Source organism: Corylus avellana, chromosome 9, assembly GCF_965113065.1.
Source record: "Corylus avellana chromosome 9, dhCorAvel1.hap1.2, whole genome shotgun sequence".
NCBI lineage: Eukaryota > Viridiplantae > Streptophyta > Magnoliopsida > Fagales > Betulaceae > Corylus > Corylus avellana.
The window spans coordinates 19,550,283-19,574,540 of NC_142498.1; the positions used below are offsets into that span (position 1 = coordinate 19,550,283).

Here is a 24,258-nt window from a genome sequence, read left to right on the forward strand (position 1 = left end):
ACCAAAGATAAACTTTGTGGTATTTCTAATGCAATCATTACTTAATTGCATAAGCGCAGTAAAAATAGTATTAAAATATTAATTAAATGAAAATTTCAAATGATATGATTGATGAATTAGGATTATTTTTATTTCATTTCAACCAAAAAATATCTAATTAGTTATAATAGAAGGGTATTTTTATCATTTTAAAAAGTAAAAAAACAAAAATACCCTTCTAATTGAACTGGAAATAATCTTGTTCCATGATCGATGTCAAAGAAACAGGTAGATCTACATTAAGTGGATATTTTTTGCACATTTAAAATTATTTCACCTAGCTAGCCAACTAACCTTTAACTAACAATTGATTGAGTGGTAACTGCTTCTAGAAGGAAGTTTGGTTTTAAGACTTCTATGAGAGGAGTAATTATTGATATGTATTATATTCTTGATGATGGACATGGACCAATTCAATAACCCTTCTCCAAGTCATATATATATATATATATATAACAATTAATGTGGTATTTCTTCCTCCCCAAGAAGTCAAACATTTGATGCCAAGATCCATGTGGGAAGCTTCTATAGGATTTTGCCATTTCAAACCTTTAATTTGACTAAAGCTTGCTTGGATCTGGTCTTCCAAGCAAACCCTTTGGAATATATAAGTCCTTGAGACTCTCTCCCTCTTTTCTGTCCTTGAATGAACTCCAAAATTCCTCAGAACCTCCCAAAACCCTGTTTCAGATGCTGAGTAGTTTGATCTGCGGCGCCGGAAGCTTCCATCAGGAAGAAGAAGAAGAGATATGGATCGACAGCCCATATTCATCACCAAGAAAATCAAGAAAAAAGAGCCATGGCAGCAAAAGCAGCAAGAACCCATATTCCACTCGCGGGCTTGACAAGTTTTCTGCACTTTTAGCTGATCTTGAGGAGAAGAGGCAGAAGATTTACTTGCAAGCCGACTCCCAAGACATCTCCTTCGTGCGATTTGTGCACTCCAGCTCCAACGATTGGAAACCAATTGTTGTAAAATCCAAGGATAAAAAAGAAGCCAGAACAAAGAAGGACCCATCAGCCGATTTGAAAGAAGTCAAGCAGCAGCAGCTGCCGCAGCCGCAGCCGCAGCCGCAGCCGCAGCAGCCGCGGCCAATAATGGAAGAAGCAAACGAGAAGGCTAAGATGAGCGGCCTGTGGTGGAATATGGAGATGGGAAAATGGAGGCGGCCGTCGTATTATCTGCCGGTGGCCGTAATCTTCATTTTGCTGCTCCTGCTTGTTTTCGGGCGATCTTTTGCAATACTCTGCACCTCCCTCGGGTGGTACGTAGTTCCCAATTTGAAGGAGAGCGAAAATACAAGAAAATCGACAAAGAAGAAGGAATATGTACGAGGATTGAGCGAGAATAAAATGGTGATGATCAGCGCGCATACGAAGGAATATACCAGGAGCAAGTCGGGTGACGTGGAAGGAAAGTCAACGCGACCCCGCGGCCATCAGAAAAGCTGGTGAAGATCATTTATGAACGATGATCTTTCTCTCTTTTTTTTCCGAGGGGATTAGAAAATTTAGCGTATTAGGATCATGTGGGTTGGTGTTGAATCGATCTGTTGATCATAGATGTAAATTATTTTTTTGTTTTTTTGTTTTTCGCATGTTGTTTAATTTGACATGTTCAAGAAATGTATATTATCTTATTAATTACTAGGACAGACTACAATCCATGTTGTGTACGAGTTCGTTTGATTAATGAAAAATTAATCGTGAGCCTGTGATTATGGAATCTTATCATCTCTTCCAGAGAATCTGATTTGAACATAACGGTTCTTTTTCTATTAATGTCTTTTTATTTTTGATGGGATATAAAAGATAAACTGTTTTTTTTTGTATTTTTTTCATAAGTATTTTATGGTTATATTATCTTGATAATATTTCCACTTTGGGAAAGCAAAAGACAATATAATGATGCATGAAAGAAAACTTTTTGTCCATCGTGGGGTTAATGAGTGGAGTTTTACTTACCAAATTAAGCATTATTATTTCCTTTTTTTCCTCTTTATGTTAAGTGATCTAATTAAGTCCCTTTAGCTTAGACCCCCTACTTTATACTTTGTTTCTTCATTTGTAGAAAAAGCAAAAAAAAACTATGGGATAATGTTACAGAATTTTTTATTCAACAGCCAATAATTTCATTAGAAAGACAAGACAAAACTCATGCAGGTATATATGTTTGTTAATTTATTTAATTTGGGGTTTGTTTTAAAAAAAAAAAAATTAAAGGGTATTATATATAGTATATACATTCCCGATGGATTGTCCAAGAAGGTATAATGTTGTATATGAATCATTTAAAAATGTAGCTGTTGAAGGGAAGACTTCAAAGAATATTGCTTCTAAAAGAAGAAGACTTAAAAGAATTGTAAAAGCCACGCAATCTGCAGGCATTTTCCGCTGCATTAATTCCCTTGCACCCACATTGTAGGAGATCATTCACATTGGCCTACTAAATTTGGATGAAATGAATAAAAGAGAATGAAATATAAGAGCTTTAAAGATATGATAACCATCTCAAAGGGGTAACTCAATCGACTGTAGACACGTCTTATGAAGTGGAAGTCACTAGTTCGAATTTCATCATCTTCTGACATGTCTAAAAAAAAATTATAACTAAAATAGAAGAAAAAAAAAAAAAAACAAAAATTGAGCCAAATGTGCACGTTGGTAGCATGTTAATCAATTCCCTGGCACCATATTAACATTCGTAAGGCCTCGGGAATTTCTATTATGGGTGACGTGATATTGTCCATGTAAGCCAACATGCCATGTCATAATGTTTTGGCGTGATTAGGATAAGATGTCAAAGTAAAATAGGATAACATCAAAGAATTTCATCATAAATTTTAGGGTTAAATCTAAAAATAATCTACATCGTTCTCATGAGTTTATAATATTAGTCTTTTCATTCATTAGTCGTTGGATCCATTTGCCACTTATGCAAGAAGATAAACATAAAAAAATGCGGCATTGGTGAGCTCTTGTAAGACGGGAGAAGGTGGAAAGTAATAATATAAGGAGGATTAGAGTCATCCCAAATGTGACGTGACTTTTAAAATTATCATTAAATTTGAAATAATTACTATTGAATTTTAATCTATTGTGATTTTAAATGCCACATCACACTTGAGAGGATTCTAGAAAGACTAATCCTATTTATATCATTACTCGAAGGTGGGTCGCAAAGGACTCTTCTTGAACCTACCCACGAGCTTTGGCAGCTTGTTGATCGTGGCGCTCACTACGAACAGGTTGTTCTCCACTTGCATCTCTTCCCGTTGATGCCCTTCTTGTTGTTGTTTGCTCACTCACATGACCAAACTCACCACCACCTTATCCTTGGCCGATAAGGTCTTGAGAGACAAATGATTTTATAAGATTCTTATGAATTGTCACGTTATATTTGTTTGAAAGTGATAAGTCTCTCCACTCTTGCAGATATAATCTTATGCGGAAAGAGTTCTTTGGCTATAAAATATAGAGTAATACTACTTTTTACACTGATTTTATACAGATTAACGTGACGTATTTTAAGTGATTTTTCATATCAATTACTAAAATAAATAGTTTAGAAGACACATTAATCAATATGAAATGAGTAGATTACACTAAAAGATAACATCAAAGGATTTTGGCTTTGCTAAAAACGTAAGTACTTCTAGATGATGGTTTCATTGCTTAGGTCACAATCCAAAGGTCAATGAATTGGTATCGTTAATTTCCAAGGGATGCTATCATGTTCACAAGAGAATATTATATCTTTGTCAGCTTTTCAACCCAATTAACTGCTTTCCACACTGAACCATAAAACCTAATAGTTTTAGGTAAGTGAGGTAACCGTTGCAGCTGAAGTCCACCTGTCCCTTTATTTTCCAACAAATAAAAAAACAGTTGATGTAATTGTGGGAGAATAGCCGGGTCAAGTTCAGCCCAACAGACTCTAACAACTGCTTACTTGGACGTTATTACTCTTGGCCCATACAAATACCCAACCCATAAAAGCCTATGAAAAACAAATATCTGATCTTCGACTCTTTTATTCATTTCACATCAACTTTAATTCTCTCCCTTCTGAAATCTCCACCCAATCCTTCCCCTTTGGCCCTTTGAACTCTCCACATCTTTTCCTTTCAAAACATCCATATATATTCTATTCAAAACATCCACATCTTTTCCTTTCAAAACATCCAAAAGATCCACATCTATTATTATTATTATTTAGGGTTAAATACTCCATACCCCCTTAGGGTTTCCCAACTTTATTTTTTTTTTCCCTGTGGTTTCATTTTTATCACAGAAGGTCCCTGTAATTTTGATAAGTGACCAAGTTAGTCCATCCATTAGTTGACCGTTAATTGACCGTTAGGACTGACACGTGAACCAATCAGACGTCGACACGTGACATATATTTAATTTTTTAAAAAAATAACCCTATTATTTATGGTCGTTCAAGTTCGTGCAGCAAACTTATTAGGATTTTGTTCTGTTTTCGAAACTTTGCCTTCTATAACGACCTTTTTAGGTGGTATCGGTTTGTTTGATGGGTTAAATCATTTATTTGACCAATTCTTGTAATTCCCTTTCCCCCTTCTCCATCATTGAATAAAAAATAAAAAATAAAAATCCATATATATCTCCGTAATCTTCTCCAGCAGTAATTAATGTATATATATAACTTTAGTCACTAGGAATCATATAAACTTTTGTTGTTCATTTCAATGCATATAACAGTTATAACTTTTGTTTTGCCAAAAAAAAAAAAAAAAAACTTTTGTTTTGCTAGTGCCACATCAGCGCTACAGATGGAGAGAATGCGCGCCAGAAAGGGGTAAGCGGCCCTTGTAGTAGAGCTAGACTGAAAGCTGTCGCCGATGGAGAAGTTATTCAGGTTGACTTCGACCTGCATAGGGGTGGTAAGGGGATCTTACGCTTGCTAAAGCTTTTCAATATCATTTCCACACACTCAAAAGTCTTTTAGTGGTTTGCCAAATATGCACATTGAAAATGTTAGAAAATATAATATTTTTTTGTATATTCCATATTTGGTTGATATTATAATATTCTCTATTTAAAAGTTGATTGTAAATTAAATTGTAATCAAATATTGAGATTATAAATATTCATTCATTACCCTATAAATAGAACATGTGCCGTAAACAAATCAAGTTAACGAGCACAACGTAATAATAAAAAAACGAATTTTTTTTTGAAAATATTTGTAGATATCATTTTGGTTTCATCAATCGTTGTTAACTATCTTACTAGTGCGCCAGAAATTTTAGCATGTTTGGGATTGCATTTGAGGGGTTTAAAAGTACTTTTAACACTCAAAAAGTTCGTTTAAAGAAAAAAAATACTCGTGTGGTAAAAAAATTAAAAGCGTCTAAAAAGTTTAAAAATTGTCAAAACGCACTTTTAGCAAAAGCTTAAAAATGAAACTTTTGACTTGAAAGCTCTATGTCTCAAACGCAATCCCAAGCAAGCCCGAAGAATACAAATGCAGCAGAATTAGCAATGTTTCTTTACTGAAATTTTGTAACAGTAACTGAACATCGGATTGTAAATTGTTGTACAACATACTGGAATGAACTTGATCCTCGAACATGCAAAAGGATTTGGCCTCTCAAACTCAAAAGTTATCTATGAAACAATCTCAAAATGCGCATCCCATTCCCTAATCCTGCACAGTGCAGAAAACATTTTTGGCATCATTGAAGAAGACTCACAAAAACTCAAAAACGTGCAAAAAAGAAATGGGAAAAAGAGGAAAACGAACATAGTGAACCGAATATATATTCATGCTGGAAGAGACGGTTTGCAGAAAACAAGAAGCATTTGTTAACACCTAAACAAGTTCATTGTAGCTCAGAAAAAAAAAAAAAAAAAACAAGTTCATTGTCAATTGAAGTACTTGGTCGCTAACCTTAAACCTCTTACGGCGTGCATCATCTGGACTGAGGCGAGAAATTCGTTGTTGATGTCTAGGAGCTTCACTTCTGTAATTTCTCGCTGCCATTTCTTGCATCCTATTAGTCCTCTCCTGTGTGTGAGTTCTTGAATTCTGGAAAAAGCTATCCTTCTCCCAAGTAACCACATAATTGGCCTTCAATCGAGATCCTTGCTGCTCAACAAAAAGCCATGTTCAGCTACCAACGAGAAAACAAGTTCACCAATTAACAATTAAATCAAACAATCTAATCTAGGTATCTCTTGCCCCAGCTAAGGATCTTCTGCCACCACCTGAGACTCGGACTTTCCTCGAATCTCAAGACATGGCAATTCTCTTCTTCATTACTTGATGTCTGAAAAGCTAATGTGTAATTATTTCTAACCGTGGTTCAGTTTAGGAGCTGATACTTTCTCAACTTCTTATCATTTCTCCTAAATATGTATTAGGATGCAGTTTGAGATAAGAACTCGTCTTCTTTTGAGTTACTATACCTGATTCCGATATTTACTCTAAATTATATCCAATTTAATAGCTAGGATGAGTTTCTTCTCATCACTGCAACTTTCAGTTGATTCCATGAGTTTAACTTGGTTATCTTTTGGAGCCTAACTTAGTTCACAATAGAAGCTGATTTCTTTACATGAACTATTTGAAAACAACAATACGTGATTTCCCAGTTTTCTAACTAAATCTAGTAAAATCAGTGTGATGCAGGACAAAAGCACTTGAGAATAAGGCTTAGAAAAAGAGACTAAGGAGAGAGGGAGAAGCCGAGAGAGGGGAGAGAAACAAGCCAAAGAGAGAGGAAGAAGCTAGAGAGTAGGAAGCCAGAGAAAAAGCCTAGAAAGATAGAAGACGGAAGACTAGAAAAAGCCTTAGAACTATGTAGTGTTTGGCAAATCCCCCTCCTCTCTCCCTCCTTACTTTCACTTCTCTAACAAAAAGTCAACATATTTTCAAAACTATTACTAAACAACTTTTTTCACTTTTCTCCAAAAAAAAAAAAAAAAAAAAATCAAATCTTATTTCACCTTTATCTCCCATCAGTCACTTCTTATTACTACTCAAACAAAAAACTCACAACAAAAGTATTTACCAAACCCACCCAACCATATTAAAGTCTATCTCCATTGCACTACAAAACATGCTTAAATAGACACCACCCCCACCCCCCGCGGCGGACTAAAACCTTAAACCCCTAGGACAACAACCTTAAACCCCTAGGACAACGACTCCAGTTTGAATCTATTCTACATGTAATTTTCAGCCCTAGCTAACTTATTAACTATGATCTAGTAGATATTCTTGTAACTTTGCGATTAACTTTGAACAATTTGAAAATTCATGCTTCAGTCATAAACTTAGTTATCTGACTCAAATCGCTTTGATTCTTAGGAAGCTATAGAATCATAAGCATCTTATCTTTTGTTCATGTGGGTTAGCAAAACTTATGTAGCACATGGGTCACTAAGATAGACATAGTTAAAATCGAGTATTGAAATCATTTAGGATTATACAATTGCATGTTATTCCTTTTGATGAGAAGCTCAGGAAGGAGACACCCAAGTTGGTGTTCCAAGGACATCCAATGCACTTACTAATAACTGCCATTCATGCTTAAGAACTAACCCATTAGATTTAACATTCAGATGCAAGATGCTTCCAGGTATTTACGCTCACTGACTCATAATGATAAGAACAAATAGCATGGTAGATAACTCCTGCAAAACTAAAGAACATGTACAAAGAAATAAACTTCCTACCTTTTGCAATGAGCGGCCGCATAACACCCTTAGAGCATTATAGAAGTCCTTGTATTTCTCGAACTGAACTACAATCTTACAATTAAGACCAGAAACTATGTTCCCAATTTCCTCTGCTTCCTTACCTAGATCATTGTCCTCAGCAACATTAAGATTCCTACAGAGTGCGAGTAAAGGGAGAAACAAGAAGGATGATGCATAATCAGCTAATTCCATTACATTGCTGGCACAAATAAATATGATTTATTCATAATGGGCAATGGAAACATGTCATACAGATCATGAAGTGACATCGAAGCCACATAAAAACATAGAACATAGGTATTCAAAGACAACAAAATCATATTCACAGCTTCTGAAACGTAACGTAGAAGCACTTCAATCATCTCCCTTTCTTTAACTTATTTTGAAAGCGAAAAACATACTAGAAAGGGTCAAACGAATTCAACCAAGTTCACAGGAGCATACAAGGACACAAAACTCATTAGTTTTCAATGATGCCTGATATCCATTATCCTTTTTCACCAAGCAATCTTTCCCGCCGAATTACGGAGAGAACAAGAAAAAGAGAAAGAAAAAAAACATAGAAACTTGGAAAGTATCTCCAAATCTATGGTTTCCAAGCTCTCAATTATAATACAAGTATCACAAAGTAATCTACACCACTTCAAGTCCGTTGTAAAGGTATTCAAAAGGACAATAACAACCAAGAAGTCAGCATAATAAAGTTCAACAAAACACAAAATCAACAATCTATAAAAGGTCTATGAGCAAGTACAAATAAGCAGAAGCAAAATAACAGGCAGAAATAATCACATACCTTATATTCCCAAGTCCAGAAAAAATGGAATGTGTAACCAACATGGAAGGCTTAGACGAAACCAGCGGCTCCGCAAACCACCGCGACGGGACCCCCCTCACTACAATCGTATCAGGCTCTTGCTTCCCACTCCTCGAATGCCCTGCCCAACAAATATATCAATTTAACTCTAACAATTACCTGCAAATCAAAATAAAATCACTCTCAAACTCGTTTCAAAATCCACGAACCCCGATTTCCAAAAGCGTAAAACTCCTCCCAATCTTTCCTCATAGCCTCGAAATCGTCGGACGCGGGAACGACGACGTTGAGCTTGTACTTAAAACCTTCGAGGTTCAACTCCATCCCGTCCATTTTCTCCACGGTGTGTTTTCTCCAATCCAAGAACTTTTCCTCCAAGACCTTCGCGTCCTCTTGTTCTTCCTCATCGTTGTTCTTTCTTGTGGACTGGTTGAGAAACCCTAGGTCGCGAATGAAGAGGGAACCTTGGGCCACGGGGTCCTCGCGCTTGCGCTTCTTGAGGTCTCCGAGCGGTTGGATCTCCAGGTCCTCTTCGGGGACGGTGACGGGGACGGAGAGCGAGGTCTGGAAGAAATCTATGAGAGTAAGTTTCACCTTCCACTCGTCGACCGGTTTGGTCACGGAGGGGCTCGTTGGGTAGACCGTGAAACTGAGCTTCACGCGCGGCACGAGCGTGAGCCCATTCTCTAATTCTAGGCTTTCTGTAGGGGGAAGTGAATCTAAGGGTTGGTTGCTCATTTCTCCGAAAATTAGGGTTTTGCAGCTTTTGCTTTTGTTCTCGCTCAGTGCAGTGAGCTGTGAGAGTTTGGAACGAGGGAAGGGAAGGAGGTAAACCGAAAACGGCGCCGTGTATAATTTCTGCAAAGAGGTTGGTAGATGCGACGTCGTTCTTCTAGCTCAACGCGGCTGTAGAAAGACTACCAAATGCTTAACGTGTCATATTTGACGTGGCATATTCCCAAACGAAATCTATAAAATGTGGGAGAAAGAAAAGGAAAAGTCAACGCGCAAAACACCTTGTACGGAGATTAGGCAGTAGAGAGACCAGAGAGAGATGGGGTGCTTCTCTTGCTTCGACGGCGGCAACAAGCAACGGAGAAGGGAAGAAGAAAGGCTGGCCTCTGAAGAAGCTCGTGCTAAAGCCGCTGAAGCCGCCCAGAAAAGGCAATTTCTTCTCTCTCTCTCTCTCTCTCTCTCTCTAACCTCTTTTGGATTTGCTGTGGTTGCGTTGCCTATTAAATTCTTCGGATTGGGATTTATCCAATATAATTATACATTAATCTGGTGCTAGAGAATCATGCGACATTGAAAAATTATCCAACTTGAGGAAAACAGTGAAAGTTCTTTTTTTTTTTTTTTCGTTTTCTTTTTCTTTTCCTCAGTGGTTGTTGAGATCGGATTGAAATTGAACACCCGACTATGCCCTCAGTTGTGGCGAATCGAGAGCATATGGCTCATGGGTTTTAAGTTTTAGAATTTGGGATTCTTTCAGAGTTTTTTCCTTGGGAGTCCAAGTCCCCATGGAATCATTCATCTTCATCATGAGCATTAGAATATTGCAATTGTTTCTAATGGGTTGTGGAAAATTGGAGGGACAAACAACCCTTGTACTTTCCAGGAACAGAAGGGTTAATTTTTTTTTTAATTAATCCCCCGGTAAGATAGCCCCAACCAAATTCAATAACTAGTAATGTAAATTCATAGTTATTGAAGATTATCACACTTGACTTTCCTATATGACATATATTGTAAATAGTAAGAGACTTTGTTGTAGTTACTATAAAATTAATATGTACCTTCCTAAGTACATTAAATTCGATTTCTAAAAGGACCCCAAGTATTTCAAATAAGTTGGTGTTTTTTGTCCTGCCCACTAGTCATGGTGATATCTGGATATTCATGATAAATTGTTGTCATTAAGCATAATTCGATTGCACGAGGCATAATTTTAGTTCTTTTATTAATGTCTGTTTTTTCTTGAACCCATAAAATATTTGCAATAGATGGCCAGGATGGTATCTTTTACTCAAATATGATATTTACACTCTCATTCATTTATTTGTCTGGTAGGATAATCATATCTTCATTATATGACCTAAATTCTAGATGGTGTTCATATATCAATCGGTGTTTGTTTTAGGAAATTGAATCTAAAAATAATTATTAATTTTGAATTTCAAAGTTTTACAAATATGATATGGTATTCGACTAACAGAATCATGGCAAAACCTGGTCTATAATCTGCTAATGCTTCATTTCTTGATTTTGACTATTGGAAAACTGAGGTTTCTTTTGGGATCTGTGAGTTACCACGGCCACTGGTAGATAAGTCCTATATCTTCTAATTGAAACCTCATAATTGAAAATTGTCCATCTTATTTCATTCTTGAACAATTGGATTATGTAATTTGGTGCACAACATTTTACAACAGACCATGTTAGGAGAACTTACATGATCAAAATATTCCGATTCATCTAATCCAATTCTCTATTCACCTTTCATAAAAGCATTTACACATTCTTAAGTATAGGTATAAGCAATTGTTTAGAATAGCAGAAAACTTGGGGCCAGCAGGGTTCTGAGTAGTTAGAACCAAGATTATCCCATTATGCACATTGATATTATTGTGATTACAAATTTTAGAATTGGTGAGTGATAGAATTGTGGATTTGTTACCACACGCAAAGGACATGCATCCACTTTGTGCTGAGTGTGTGCATGTCTACAAGGTGAGGCATATTATATCTGGTGCCATTTAGGCTTATTAGCACATGAGGCTAGCACTAAAATGGGTCGCTTTTGGCTTATAGCAATCTTCCTCAGGATGCAGCATGTGAAACAAATTCAGATTCTTATATAATGTTTTCTTCTTCTTCGTTTTTTCTTTTTCTTTTTTACATGAATCAACTTCTATGTGGTGGTCATATTTGCAGGCAAGAGCAATTTGAAAAATCTCCTGCAGGAAGAGCTGCACGTGCACAGCAACAGGGGCTTGCAAAGCAAGCTGCAAACTCTAACAAAGGCGAACCAGCTCTAAAGGTTTTAGTTATTGAGATGCTGATTTTTACTGCTTGTTTGTTGTAACATACGTTCCTGATCTAATACCAGCTGCTTTTTTATCATCTCTTATACTGCTATGGGCACTTCAGTTCGTTTGATCAAGGATTTCATGCCTCTTTACAAAACATCCTTCTCTAATTAATCTTAATGTGGATCCTTTTATTTGAAATCGCAAACAAGACACAACTTTGACCTTCTGTTGGTTTGGTGTTGTGGATGCAGTGGCAGATGACTTGAGATGAAGCTTTTTGTTTTTTCAACCCAATTGTCCGTGTAAGTTGGTGAGTATTCTACCTAGTAAATTCTAGTTAGCCTTTCATTCTAAGTTATGCAGGATGAGATGGACCTTTGTGAAGGTCAATGAAGTTTTGTTTTCTTTAGTATGCATCATGCCTGTAGTTTTAAGTTGCATTTTGTGACATGTTATTGTGGCTATTCTTATGTATTCGCATAAGACCTTTTGTGCCATGTCCCAGGACGATGCGGGATGATGCTATTAGCAAATCAGACTTTAATTCTGTTGTGCTGCTGCAAGCAGTTTAATGAAATTTAATCGAGCTTTATGCATGCATGCAAAGCAACATTGTCAATTACTTACTTGTATGCACCATGAGAAGAGTGGAAAGTTTACTTTGTAGTTCAGGAGATTAGTGCCTTTCACTTAACTACATTCCTTTTTTCGCCGTGCAGTGTTTATAATAAGATTTAAATGTATCTTCTTGGAGTTCCCGCAATTGATATGACTCTAGAGCAAATGCAACATCAACAAAGTTTATTCTTATGTTTTGATTATGATGTAAAAAAGCACTATAATAAGCTAAAATGCATGTTTGTTTCTTCTGTAATATTCCACCCATGCCTTTGGCGATTCTATCTCCTCTTGTTATCTTTGTGCGGCAAGTTTTTAGCCCCTTTAGCTTGTATATATTAACTCCGGCTTTATGTAGGTTCAAAATTGCTGATGTAGAAGGGTATAGGTATTGGCCATGACTTTTAGTCATTTATAAATATAGAGTAATGTCTCGTGCCTTCAGTTTTGTTCCCAATTCCAGCACGAGGCTCCATCAAATCTCCCTACGGCTTTTAGCATCTCTCATTAGACCAATATGATCGCAAGGACAGCCGAATATGTAAATATTATGATACATGTTTTTTTTTTTTTTTTTTTGAGTCTTTATTGAAAAGGTACTCGGGATTTCTAAGCTTTTTGAGTTTATCAATTTGAGCCTTCTGTCTGTTTATTGTCTAAAAGCTAATGGAAATTTATGTCACATGTATAAAATACCATCTAAAACCAATGAAATGGTGACGCATGCACAAAGCATCACCTCAACTTGACACCTAAAAAAAATATGCAAAAGAAAAAAGAAAGTGCAACAAAAAACTTTTTAAAAAGGCGTAGCGAAGAGGGGAGAGGGCTTTTTACCACTTGTGGTTGAGCCGCCCTTGAAGAAGCTCTTGGGGGTGGCCACCGGCCCCTAGGTGGTCAAATGACCCTAGGTGGTAAAAGAGTCATCTTTTCCTCTTTGTCGCTTTTGTCTTTTTTAAGTTTATTTTTATTTTTAAAAAAAAAAAAATTATTGAGTATCAAGTTGGGATGGCATTTTGTACATGTAGCAACATTTTATTAATCTTAGATGACTTTGTATACACATGACAAAAATTCTGTTAAGTTTTTAAATGGCAGATGAATGAAGATATTAAATTGATAAACTTAAATAGTACAAGTACAATTTTGTCACTCTTTTATGACTCAGGAGAATCATTTTCATTTAAAACAGCCTTCCCACGGCACCTTAATGATTAAATCCTACTTGTAGATATAAATTCTTCCGTTAAGTAATCATTGTACATTTTAATCAGGACAAGGCTTTTCTCATAGGAAACTTGTGATGATGACCTGAGTGGGTATGGGCTACCCTAATAGCATAAAAAGACCTCACTCTTGAGTCCTGATTGCAGCATTCGGCATGCCAAGCCCCATTATTAACTCCACTCATTTCACCTAATGGCTGCAACCCCTATGGGGAAATTAAAGCTGCAACAAATCATGCTGCATTGCAACTAACTGTCTTCCCAACTTAGCTCATTAAGTAAGTTACAACTTTATCTTTCGTAGTTCAAAATAAGTGGCAAATGGTGTGAGAGATGAGCAAGAATTCAGCACAATATTTCACTACTTAATTTACCACGTGAGTAAATTGCTACAATACAGTGCTACAGAGACGAATATATCCCATGATTCATTAGGAAACCCTGATCTAATGTACATTTTGATTTGAACAAGTAGCTAGGGTTTCTATACATTCTTAATCAAGGAAACTGATTACGAAACAATGCTGAGTGGAATAAGCAATAACCATTCAGATCTTGCACCCATTTTTCTGTCATAGAGTTGTCTGCTTAAAGTATTGGAAAACCAATGTCACCAAAAGCATTGAACAGGAGCTGACAGCTTAAGCTCATATGCAGCTTGAAAATAGTCTGCTGCTTGTTGTAAGGAGCCTTCCATTTTTGAAAGCAATCCAAGGTTCAACCATGCTTCGTGGTTTGTGGGGTCTAATCGTAAAGCATTCATTAAAAAACTTCTTGCAATTGGGAGAGATTGGCTACCAAGTTTCATCAGTACTTCTGCAGTAGAAACAATACTTGGAACATAATCCGGTTCTATTGACAACGACACTGCGAAGGAAACTAATGCTTCCTTGTAGAGTGATTGAGCTACAAACAGCATGCCTGCAAATTTTTGGAGAGGAGAAAATTGTAAATTTTGAAATATGTACTTGCAAGAATTCACTATAGAATTAGGATTCCACTGTCTTACAACCATTACATGTGAATATTCATAATATCGTGAAATGAAGTGCAAATGTGTGTGTGCATTTGGATGAATAGAAGCACACATATTAAACATTTCAGTTAATGCACAAAAGACTGCATAAAGAGACTTCATTTCAACCTGTTGTATGCCAACTCCTGCAGGAATAAAATTCAATTGACTTGGCTTTGCCCACACAAAGTTCTGCATCAAGCCATGAACCAAGTTCAGTGTATATGGAAGCCAAATCCTGCCAGGCTGTCATTTCCAATTTTCTTTCTCCTAATGCCTGCAAAAAAGGCAGGAAATTTTCAGGAAGAAAATAACTTTTTTTTTTTTTTTTTTTTTTTTAATGAGGCGAAGGGTTATATTTATTATAAGATTGAAGAACACGCACATCGGAAACCAAGTAGTTCGCTTGATCAAAGTTCTTCGCTTGAAGCTCCCTTTGTGCTTGAATCAGAGCTAACAAGATTCTATAGGTTTCTATTGCTTGCTTGGGCTGTTCCTGAGCAATCTGAAGCACAGCTTTCAATCTAAGAAGTCCTAACTGATCAATCATCCCAGCCTCATCCAAAGCAAAATCGACTATGGTTTCAGCATCATTGAATCGCTGCTCAGCAGAAAGTACAAGAGCTAAAAGTTTCCAACCTCTTCCTGAGCTGCCAGCCACTGTCCCAGAATACATCATTGCATTGTCAAAAGCTACATCCAGATTCCTCTGCAATGCATTCTCTAGCCCAAGGCTAAACATCACTTCTGGATCCTCCTTCCCAATAAGAGCAGCATGGTTTAGAGTGTTCAAAGACTCTTTCTGAAAGAGATTTCGCTCAGAATCTAAGACACAAACTCTAGCAGCATTCCCATAGCAAACACCAAGGAATCTATGGGCTTGGCCCATGAAATGCTCATTCAGATGATCATCCAAATCAATAACTTTACGAGAAAAGTAAATCCCTTGGTGAGCATGGTTTGGATCTTGGGAACACAATTTTGCTCCCAGCAAAAAAGAAGGAACATGGGGTTTGTGCTTTGCTTCAGAACAACCCGAAACCTTTCTTAAAAGGTTCAAAGCTGTTTCATTTTGTCCTGCGGCACTGTAACAAAGAGCAAGAAAGTACCACCTCTTAGTTCGGTTATAGATACTTGGCAGGACCTGCTCCACATGCTCAGCTAATAATTCGAACTGGCCAGTAATTGAGAGTGCATAGGCCAGATGGTCCATAATTTCGGCATCCCATTTTATTTCCCGTAATGCCACTTTTCTCATGAGTACTAACAACAAAAGGATTGCTTCTTCTGTGCTATTCTTAGGGATTGTCGGACCCCATGCTTGTGACTGTGGGGGAACGCTTGCTTCAACCCCACCATAAAGTAACGTGGCAGCTAAGTCTTTCTGTACAGCAGCCAACCTCTGGGGGTCCAAGTTCCATGGCTTGACTAGAGCCCGGCGATATGCAGTGATAGCTTCATCAAGAACGCCTCCCTTGGTCCACATTTTTGGGAGCAACTCCAATGCTTTGTGAAACATCTCTACCAACTTGCAGTCTTCACCAATGCCCTCAGACATTCCATGGGGTATTGCTGATTCAACAGTATCCAGAATTATTTTGCACTCCTTTGCAGCCTCTGATGAATGAAAAAGTATCAGATCCCCTATAAATTTGTAATAAAAAATACAAGTAAAACCATGCACTCAAGTCAATGCAGTCCTGTTGATTAACTCTATTTAGTAGATTCATGAATGACGAAATAGTAAAAATCAGCCTTTTAAATCACAACTTGATTTTTTTTTTACAATTACTAATCCGAGTTTTAGTACAGAAGTCTGCTATACAAAGCATTACTAGAACATTGACATGCCATGGGTTATTGCTAAAATCTGAATTAATATTCAAATCCAAACCATCTGATACACCAACCACATGATCATCCCAGTTATGTTACTGAAACATCACACTGCAAAGAGGTACCAATGCATTCCAAAAATTCTGCTTAAGTAGAAAACTCCCTCCTAATCATCATATAACAGATAATTTAAGCTGTGACAAGAAACAAAAAGGGTTCATACCTATATATCGCCCAAGTTCCTCCAGTGATTTTGCTTTAAGCAAGATCGCTTCAAGAAGTAAGCTCACCGAATGCATCGACATCACACCGGGAGGTATGTTATCACCTTTAGCACGAGGTTTTCGCAGCCTAGTTCTCTCAACAATAGCCCCTGTCATCCTTGGGGATAAAGCTTTTATGTCAATACCCTGAAATACCTGAAGGGCTGCATCAAAATTCCCTCTTTGGAACTCAAGCCTCCCCAACAGAGCCCTAGCTTCCTGATCAAACCCATTCAATCAATAATTAATACTGGTCAGCTAAAAGAGCGACAAAATCAGCAAGCTAGTTTGATTGGTATCAAAGAGAGAGAGAAACAAACCCACCTCATAATTTAAGGAGAGAGCTTCTTTCAAAGTGGATTCAGCTTCGTCCACCTGGGTATCCTCCAATTTCGACTCCCAGTCACCGGTCCTCGACGAAAGACCATTTACCGAGAAATCCCTTGTCGCCAGCGACTCCGGCGACTGCGGTGGCTCGTCGAACTTAAATTGCTCTCCCGAGCAAGCACACAACATCTTGCCCAGAAAGAGACGGGAAAATGCAGGTCTTGCTTTGTAAAAATGGAGTAACAAAATCACTTCTCAGTGTAAAAGACACAATATCAAGCCCTTCAACGAATAGATAGTTGCAGCTTGGGTCATTGTAAGTTTTCCACAACAATAATCAACATGTTTACTCAAACCAGCTACTAGAACCCGAAAAAGCCATAAATGTTGCTTTTATCATACCATTTGAAAAGGAGTGGTACAGGAAGAAACCCAAAAGACAGTTTATAGCAAACCCATTAAACTTTTGAAAAGAAAGAAGAAGAAAAAAAAAAATGAATTCGGAGACGACGAGGGAACTTTTGGCAGAGACGAACCAGAAGAAGACAATGAGGTTGGAAAAAAGAAGGCGGGAGGGCGAGAGAAACGAAGAGAAGCTAGCAAAGACTTTGGACTTTACCCAAATAAAACCAGAAGCCAAAGACGCGATTTGTAGCAGTCCCTCGAATCCATGAAAGCTACCTCTCTGCTGCCCAAGTCTTCTTCGTTTCTCGATATTGGGTTTTGCAGGGTTGGATCTTTTTCTGGTTCCAAACGAAATCAAAATGGTGGGAAAGCAACAAAAATCTATCAGCTGGACTCAGGGATCTGAATTTGAAATGGGATTTGTTAATGTGTGCTGACTTTATTCACACACAAAATGTGTAGGGGCAAGGGTGGTTGCAGAGTCACTGATGCTCATAGATTCTCTTTCCCTGGCTCTTTGCGCTGTTTTCGTTTGAATTTTTGTTAACTGTGCAATCTGTTAAAGAGGAAAATGATTTGGGCACCCTTTGCTTTGAAAGTGGTTATAAGTTAATAACTGGTTACCCGGCCCCACACTTCCATTGGGGACATGCCCTCTGTAATTACCTGGAAAGAGGGTACTACCCTTCTTTAAGACTCCTTGTTTTATAGATGTGTGCACCTTTTTGCATTTGTTTTCTTTATTTTTTGGTAATTATTTTGGAAAGTCCTCTTAAAAGAATAATTAAATTCTTAATAATAGTCAAATTTGAATGTTATTGGAGTTTTTTCATTTCCAATAGGCAACTTCACTTCTTTTTCTTTTTTCCCCTTCATATGGTGTAAACAGTAAATAAGATGATTAGTCTATTCTAAACTTTATTTATTAATTGTTTTCTCTCACTTTTTTTCTTTTATTTTATCTCTCCTCATCTTTCTTTCACATTATTTTTCACACAAAATAATATTTAAATAAAGTAAATAGTACAATAGAGAATATGTTGAAATGAATATAAAAAAAATAAGTAGTTAAAGTAAAAATTTATACTTTTTCGATAGCTATTTTACTTACTTCTGCTGAAGACGCTCTTACACATAAATTACAATAGTTTTATTTGATAATATATTTTGTCATTTTCTCTTCTTTTTTTAAAAAAAAAACAAGTGATTCATAACACAAAATACTTATAATTATTTTCATTTTAATGTTATAACAATTTTTTAAAACAAAAGGTAGAGTCTAAAAACTATTAACAAATGTCTCTCAAGTTTTAAAACTTTGTATTTGATACCCCAAACTACTTGACACAAGAGTGATTTATATAATTTTTTTTTTTTTTTTTTGGTAACAAACTGCTTCATAGAAAAACCAAGAGGACTACAAACACAACAAAAAACACATCCCTCACAAGGAGGGGAGGGTGGGAGGTGGATCTTTTCCACTACAGATGGGGATGGAAATGGGGGGAGAAAAGGGAGAAAAAAAAATGGGAATGCAGCCCGAGAAAACTCTAGCTGCGGCCCAATATGCCACGTAATGGGCGCAGAAGTTTGCACTTCTGGTAACTTTCCTTGCCTCCCAGTGAGAGGAGGAAGGAATAAGAGAAATAACATCCGAAATTAAGCTATCTATTTGCCAATCCAAAACAGAGGAAGGTTGCTGCAAAGAGGAAATTACAATATCAGAAATTCCTTCTAAAACAAAGGATTCTATCTTCAAAGAGGTGGCCAGATTTGCAGCCAGCAGGGCTGCTTGAGCTTCTCCATAGGCGTGCTCATAGGAGGGGCTGTATTGATACAAGGTCTTGATGATTTGGCCATTAGCATCTCTGCATACAGCTGCTTGAACAGAGAAAAGGTCTGCAGTAGCAATGTCGAAGTTGACCTTGTAACTGCCTTGTTGAGGGGGATTCCAACTTTCTTTCATTGGTTGAGAGGTGGTGTTCCAGGCTGCATAGTGTTCTAAGGAGAGCCTCATGATTTTGTCAGCAAATTTAGAAGCTTTGGGGAAAACTCCATTGTGAATAGCTTGATTCCTGGCAAACCAAAGAGAATCACACAGAACAGTTGCAAATATTTGGAAGAGATGAGTGTCAACTAAGGGGATACCAAAATATTTGTTAGGAGAAAGAATACCGATAATCCAATTTGGCAAAGTAAGAGTGGACCATTTCAGAGAATCAAGAGGCCAATGGGAAGATCTCCAAGAAATTCTAGCAAAAAAGCATCTGAAGAAGAGGTGATGAAGAGAGTCCTCTTCTACTTTGCATAAGGGGCAGATTAAGTCTGCCTGGGAAATGGGGAAAACAGCATTGATCCTAGTCTTGGAGAGTGATTTATATAATTACTCAATATGGTGTTGTGCAAGTTCATCTATTCCTTTGTAGCCACAAAAATATCGATACATAGCCTATTTGGGCATGGGATTGTTAGCTATTTTAGACCCCAAAAAAGAAACTTCACTTGTTGGTCGTTGTGTTTTCCAAATTAAGTTTTAAAACGTCCTTGATCCCCATGATTTTCACTATCTTTTTTTAAGTAATGTTATAAATCACATATTTTATCTCACAATTTGTAGAGAGATTCTATTATGTTTATATGACGGTCTTAATTAACACCTTTTTTTATTGATTTTTTTTTTTTTGACAGTAATTGATGTTGAAACTATCGAGTCATCATTATAAAATAATTGTGAGATACTGAACATTATCCTAATTTTCGGGTTGAGGAGGATGAGCTTTGGCTTGGAGTTCTTTACCCTCAGTGCCGAGAAATAAGAGCTACTTATGCATTGGTTTGAGTCTGTTTGGCGTAGATCCGCTGTTTAATTTGAAAATTAGTCATAGCTTAACGGATTTTGTTTGAGTCTATAATGTAATACGTCATATTTGACGCTTGTAACTTCGTAGCTTCGGCTATGGTTGCTTCAAAGCTTATGTTCTATATTATTTGAGCTTTATGCTCGTTTATCAATGAATGAGACTAAATTGATTCATTTAAAATAAAATTTTAAAAAATAAAATAAAATTTGTGAGATACAAATTTGGTTTATAACATTACTCTATTTTATTTTTAATAACCCATATAGATATTAATTGAACAAAGTAGTTTGACCTTGTCTTTTTTCCTAATTACATCATCATAATTATCCATTTTTAAACTAGTTAAATTTCCCAACTTCAAAACGCTAATAATTGGGGTGTAGTTTAGCCTTTCTATATATAGGTTGGAAGATCTAATCAACTAAAATTGTGGGCCACATGTCTCCATCTACTATGATGCTTGATATCCATATGGAATCAAGACTTTAATAAAAACAAAAATGATTATCAAACCTAATAATCTCCCTCACAAATTAATAAAAGAGTAATGTTGAAGGACAAAGTTTTCTTCCAAATTAGGTTGGAGAAATTTTATAGTCTATAAAAGTAACTTGTGTCCATAGAACATGTGAAATACACATGTTTTTTTAATAGTATGGATAAAGTTTGAATAAATATTATTAAAAACTCATGTGCATACCACATGTTATTAAAAAAATTGACACATGTCATTTTTATAGATTAAGTTGAAGAAAATTCCTCTAAACTGGGTTGGAGAAAGTTCTTTCAACCTAGTTTATAAAAGTGATATGTGTCCCTTGAACATGTAAGATGCACATGTTTTTTTAATAGTAGAGACAAAGTTAAAATAAATTTTATTAAAAACTCATGTGCATCTCACATATTATTAAAAAAAATGAACACATGTCACTTTTATAGACTGGGTTGAAGGAACTTCCTCGGACCCAGTTTAAAGGAAAACTTTGTCTACGTATTTTAAGTGATTTTTTTTTTTAAATAAAAAATAAATGTGACAAATAACATTGTTAGAGTATACAGAAAATATATAGTTTATGATTTCAAACTCAAAGTTCCATAATATTTCACATTGAGTTTGAGGGGATGTTAGAATATACGGAAAATATATGATATTTTTCGTATATTCCATAATTATTCTAATATCAAATATTTTATATTTATGGGATGATTGTAATCAAATAAAGGGGATTTGATTACAATAATTATATTTAGACCTTATCCTATAAATAGGGACGATTGTATTGTAGACAAAAAAACAAAGTCAATGAGTACAATGTAACTACCTGTAGGGGACCTTTGTTTCCTTCCGCTTTCTCTCTTCCCTCTCTCATTCTTCCGCTCTTCAATAGATTTAACAATATATTTAACAAACATAATTCAGATTTTTTTTTTTTTTTTTTCAAACTTTTTTCTAAACAATTGGAGCACCACTTGCTCGAATGATAATCCCACTAAACAAGAAGAAGGAAAGAACTTATTAATAACGTGGCCACACGTGCTAGTCCAGCACATCGTATTGTTTAATCACGTTAAGTTTCACGGATTAATTTACGCAAAAAGAAAGAAAGAAAGATTAAACAGTGGATCATGGTAACATGATTAGTGATAATCTTTTTTTGACTTAATTCGTGGACTTTTTCACCAACTTTTAGCTTCCTAGAGCATCATGCACGCACGGTGCTCAACAAAGAACTGACAATAAACGCAAAAATCCAAACATAAATGCGAGATTGGCGGATTTATTAGTTGTGACTCATCCATCCATCCACCATAATATAAGCTTTAGAGCAAGAAAAGTTGAAGTAATAGACCCATTTATTGGAGTAAGTTGTAAGTAATAAACAGAGATGGGTTTTTATCGTTGTAATTATGATTTAATTTATTGATAATAAAGCAATATTTTTTGTTTAATTAATTCATGTATGAATTATGATCCATATTGTACGTGGAAAAGATGTCAGACATGACAGGAGAAAGTGGAGCTGAAAAGCTTGGAGAGCTGTCTATTATTGTAGAGTGGTTATCGTATGGATGATTGATCCCACAGAAGTCTTCTTCTGTTTAGAGTTGGTGATGGTTATATATATATATATATATATATATATATAACTTTGGTTAAGAACCGACAATTTTTAGTAATTATTGAACTCGATTAAAGTATTGAAGAAGTGATTAATTTTTTTTTTTTTATAAGTTTAAGTTTTTTGGATAATTGATAATTTAATATGATATCAAAGTCAGAGGTCCTGCGATCGAATCTTGACTCCTTCAATTTCATCATATTTTAATTAAATATTTTATTGGGCCTCACCTATTAAAATAGAGTTTGAGCCCACACGTGAGGGAGAATGTTAAAGTAATTCTTAAGTAATTAAATTTACTTATTCTTATTACCTTATCTTTTTAGGATAACTGGTAATTTAACATGGCATCAGAACTAAAGGTCTTGGGATCGAACATTGACTTTGTCAATTCACTTCCATTTAAATTAAATATTCAACGTGTTGGGCCTCACATAATAAAAGGGAGTTTGAGCCCATACGTGAAGAAGAATGTTAAAATATTGATCAAATAATTAAATTTATCTCTTCCTATAAACTTAAAATTTTTAGACAACTAGTGATTTAACATATACAAATTAAATATCAAATTATCGAATTATGATCAAGAAATATAACCCTTTTTAATTAAATATATGAAATTATAGTTAATTTATCACCAATTGCCCTCCCCCCCCCCCTCCCCCCCCCCCCCCCCACCATATTTCTAGTTTGTCTTATAGTTGTAGTAAGCATTTTTTTTTTCATGCGACTTATTAACTTTGACTGCCTTGAAAACTGTGGATTTTACAATCCTTTTTTGGGGTTATGTGTCATGAGTAATATTATAAGTATGATTATTGTTTTACTTTTATTTTTAACTTTGGAAAGAATGACTATTAAATATTAATTCAATAATAATTTTAAAAATTATGTCTGTTTTGATCATAAAAGATAAATATTATGTGTTTTTTTTCGTGTTTTCGTGATCATGCATGTCAGCATGAATATTATTTTTTAAAAAATATATAAGGCATCAGTGAGGTCAACTTTTGTTAATTTTTTTTCTTTTTTTATAAAACAATATCCACGTATGATCATGAGAACTCCAGTAGAACACTTAACAGTTCTTGTGATAAAATACGTCAAGTGCCTTACCTGAGTAATTATAGAAGTCACTCTAATTTAGTCTAATAATGAGGTAACTTTTAAAATTATAATTTTATCAAAATTTAATAATAATCTATCACAAACTCAATAGTAATTTTAGAAGCCACATTATTATTAAAGAATAACAAAAAAACTGTTTTTTTTTTTTTCCTAATCAAATAAGGGAAAAAAAGGGTTACATATGATCGAACAACAATAAAAGGATGGACACCCCAACAACAAAGTCTAAACAGTTAATGCAACAAGGATACATGAAGAAGTCCAAAATGACCAAATACAGCGAATGATTTAAATGAACCAAACAGTAAACAATGATTTTATCTATGACCTCAAAAAAATCATAAACAAGCCGGACCTATTCCTAAACCTTCTAATTTCTTTTATCATTACGCCTCACCCCTATCATATTTCTTTTATTATTAATGCAATCTCACTTACCAAAAAAGAAAGAAAAAAAAATTGGTGAGCTGTCTGAGAACGACATAGACAATGTAGACATGTTAATTATTTGTATTAATTAATTTGTTTCTTTTGTTCACGTGATAGAGTGCCATTTTCTCTCTCCCAATACGTTATCAATTCACTAGAAGCAGTACTAGGAGCTTTAACGGGTTGTGAATCTTTTGTTGTCGTTTACGCCTCATTTTCTCCATTTAAGTCTGACATAATTAGGCCTTTGTATTTTTCCTGACTCCTCCCTCTCTTTACAGCTTTGTGAAAGTCCCCCCACTCGCCCACTCTTTTTGTCATCCTTGTATATCTATTCTCCATTCTTTATTCTTTTTTTGAGATGTTGATTCTTCAACCACATATTAATTAATAATTTGATTTAATGTT

General features: G+C 35.7%; 4 protein-coding genes across 6 annotated transcripts; 2 read left to right on the forward strand and 2 right to left on the reverse strand.

Annotated features, from left to right (window-relative positions):
- The first annotated feature begins 509 nt into the window (after positions 1-509).
- Positions 510-1,777, forward strand: LOC132190300 (uncharacterized). The gene has a single exon (XM_059605247.2). It carries the CDS (start codon positions 730-732, stop codon positions 1,492-1,494), a length of 765 nt encoding a protein of 254 aa, XP_059461230.1. The 5' UTR covers positions 510-729; the 3' UTR covers positions 1,495-1,777.
- A 3,757-nt stretch (positions 1,778-5,534) lies between these two features.
- Positions 5,535-9,441, reverse strand: ZCW7. 2 transcript variants are annotated; one of them, XM_059604477.2, is made up of 6 exons: positions 8,800-9,441; positions 8,570-8,711; positions 7,750-7,906; positions 5,960-6,157; positions 5,813-5,881; positions 5,535-5,716 (listed from the first exon to the last, which is right to left on the reverse strand). In XM_059604477.2, the coding sequence occupies exons 1-6, from the start codon at positions 9,326-9,328 to the stop codon at positions 5,711-5,713; spliced, it is 1,101 nt and encodes a 366-aa protein (XP_059460460.1). In that variant the 5' UTR covers positions 9,329-9,441; the 3' UTR covers positions 5,535-5,710. The 2 variants fall into 2 exon arrangements, with proteins under 2 accessions (XP_059460460.1, XP_059460461.1); XM_059604478.2 differs by lacking the exon at positions 5,813-5,881.
- Positions 9,442-9,552: 111 nt separating this feature from the next.
- On the forward strand, positions 9,553-12,886 carry LOC132189706 (uncharacterized). 2 transcript variants are annotated; one of them, XM_059604479.2, is made up of 4 exons: positions 9,553-9,754; positions 11,525-11,630; positions 11,874-11,932; positions 12,342-12,886. In XM_059604479.2, the coding sequence occupies exons 1-3, from the start codon at positions 9,645-9,647 to the stop codon at positions 11,886-11,888; spliced, it is 231 nt and encodes a 76-aa protein (XP_059460462.1). In that variant the 5' UTR covers positions 9,553-9,644; the 3' UTR covers positions 11,889-11,932; positions 12,342-12,886. The 2 variants fall into 2 exon arrangements, with proteins under 2 accessions (XP_059460462.1, XP_059460463.1); XM_059604480.1 differs by lacking the exon at positions 12,342-12,886 and adding an exon at positions 12,128-12,218.
- A 924-nt stretch (positions 12,887-13,810) lies between these two features.
- Positions 13,811-17,325, reverse strand: NPGR1 (no pollen germination related 1). The gene is made up of 5 exons (XM_059605639.2): positions 16,905-17,325; positions 16,541-16,799; positions 14,867-16,098; positions 14,611-14,758; positions 13,811-14,387 (listed from the first exon to the last, which is right to left on the reverse strand). The coding sequence occupies exons 1-5, from the start codon at positions 17,094-17,096 to the stop codon at positions 14,077-14,079; spliced, it is 2,142 nt and encodes a 713-aa protein (XP_059461622.1). The 5' UTR covers positions 17,097-17,325; the 3' UTR covers positions 13,811-14,076.
- Between the last annotated feature and the right edge of the window lie 6,933 nt (positions 17,326-24,258).